We start from the raw sequence: 2,293 nt of genomic DNA, 5'->3' as shown, positions 1-2,293 counted from the left end.
ACAACAAGACAACAAAGTTAGATTATTCAATGATTGTAACTTGCGCAAGTCAAATAAGAATCCAAAAATACTCTCATACTCCTGATATTGCTCAAATCACTTCTCAAGGGAAACAATGGCTTGATCAACAAGGTAAAGAAAGTAGGTAACTCTAAAAAACTCTCCCTAGATAGCTCAACTGATGGGGTATCTGAATTCTCATCAAAATTTCTCTTTCTTCTAATTATACGTTTTTGAGGAAATATTGGCTCAATATTCATTTAAATAGCAATTCCCTTAGCATTATCCAATGCATTATAAAAGCCAGTTTCTCTATATCCTTCAAAAAATGATATTAGCCCCTTTATTTTTTCCATAGCAACATCAATAAGCATATCTTTTGATTGTAAGAGCTTGCTAACCATATTAATTGCAGATAATATCTCAAACCAAATGATTATTGCCATTAAGAACTCAAAATCTCCAAGCTCATTTGTCGCTAAGGATTTAGCTTCACTTTTTATCTTAGAATCAAGATCATTTTCTTATACTTCAAGTAAAGCTTCTCTAAAATCTGACATTTGAGATCTTATAGCTTTAACACTATCTACACGACTCTCCCAACGAGTGGATGACAATGACTTTGGAGTCGGTCCTTCTATATTATCTTTCAAAATTTGCCACCTTTTAGTAGAATTTGCAAAAATTGTATAAATTCGTCGAATAATTCCAAAAAAAATCTTTAGCTTTACCACATGAGTTAGCCATATCACACAATGCTAAATTAAGAGTATGACAACCACAAGGAGTATAAAATGCTCTTGGATTAATGTCTAAAAATTCTTTTGAACACCTTGATGTTTTCATTTCATATTTGATCCATTATCATATCCTTGTCCTCGTGCATTCAATATGTTAAGATCAAGATTTTTCAGCTCGCTTTGTAAAACATTAAAAAGTCCTTGGCCAGTTGTATCATTCACATTTAAAAATCGTAAAAAAGATTCCTCAATGCTAACAGAATTTGAAGAAATATTAACATATCTTATTATCAAAGACATTTGCTCTTGGTGGCTTACATCGGGTGTACAATCGAGTATCACAGAGAAATATTTTGCCTGTTTGATTTTTTTAATGATTTCAGTTTTTATTGCACAAGCAAGCAAAAGTATTAACTCCTTTTGGATGTTATGGCAAAGATAATGCGAGTGAACATCGTCATTTATAACACGTCTTACATGTTCTTGAACAACAGGGTCAAACTCTCTAACATTTCAATTAAACCCAAAAAGTTACCATTGCTATTTTGGTACAATTTCTCTTTAGAACCCCGAAAGGCCAACCTATGTTTAGCAAGGAATTTCACTATTGAAATGATTCTTTTCAAAACATTCTTCCAGTGCTCTTTCTCTTTTCCAATTAGATTTTGAGGTGTTTTATCTATAGTTTCATTCTTATTTAGCCTCAAACGTAACTCATACCAAATAGCCATATTATTAACATGTTTCGTGCCTGTCTCGTGCTCTCTAAGTCTTTCACCAATATGTGCCCAATCACTAAAACTCTTGTTCATCAATTGACCTCTACCAATCCCTCTTTTGAAAACCTTACAAGAAAAACAAAACACTTTATCAAGCTCTTTTGAATAGACAAGCCAGTCTCTATCGCACTTCTCCCCATTAGATAAAACTCTAGTATATAAATTAGCAGTAAATCGTCTAGAAAATTTATCTTTAGGACCCTTCACAATAGAAAGATCTCTTTTAGGACCTTTCATTACTAATACATCAATCATTTTAGAATCAAGGGCATCCCAGTTTCTTGGATAAAATATATCAAACAAAGGTTCAAATGGGGTTTCTTGCTTTTCATTATCATTACTATTATCCTCCACATCATCATCATAGTCATTTTTAGAAACAAAATTTTGATTATCCAAATTATCATTTTCAATAGGCACATCACCTCTATTTTCCGAGTCCACATTTTGATTTTTCATATCAGCATTCTCGTTAGTCACCTCATTTTCAAGAACTTCATCATTTGCCTTCTCAATATTTTGATTATCAACATGAATATGAGGCTCTTTTATAATAAATTTATCAAGAGCTCCTCTTTGGGATTGAGTTAACTCCTCAAGCCTTTTTTTTTCTTACGTTTTTCAAACCCACATTCATACTTCTAGTTTTAGGAGGCATAGGATAAAAACAACTAAGGTGTAAATCACACAATCAACAATTTACCATGTAAGTAAAAGTAAAAAAAAATGGAGCGAAACAACCTGACAATTAAGCAATAATACTCCAATTTGTGA

At 32.1% G+C, this 2,293-nt stretch overlaps 1 protein-coding gene across 1 annotated transcript; it reads right to left on the bottom strand.

The window, feature by feature from the left end:
- Positions 1–842: 842 nt before the first annotated feature.
- LOC125495651 (uncharacterized) lies at positions 843–1,774 on the bottom strand. Its single transcript, XM_048640431.1, has 2 exons — positions 1,273–1,774; positions 843–1,132 (listed from the first exon to the last, which is right to left on the bottom strand). Exons 1-2 carry the CDS (start codon positions 1,772–1,774, stop codon positions 843–845), a joined length of 792 nt encoding a protein of 263 aa, XP_048496388.1.
- Positions 1,775–2,293: the final 519 nt, after the last annotated feature.

The sequence above is a fragment of the Beta vulgaris genome, chromosome 3 (genome assembly GCF_026745355.1).
Source record: "Beta vulgaris subsp. vulgaris cultivar EL10 chromosome 3, EL10.2, whole genome shotgun sequence".
NCBI classification, from domain to species: domain Eukaryota; kingdom Viridiplantae; phylum Streptophyta; class Magnoliopsida; order Caryophyllales; family Amaranthaceae; genus Beta; species Beta vulgaris.
This window is presented reverse-complemented; position numbering and strand designations above follow the sequence as displayed.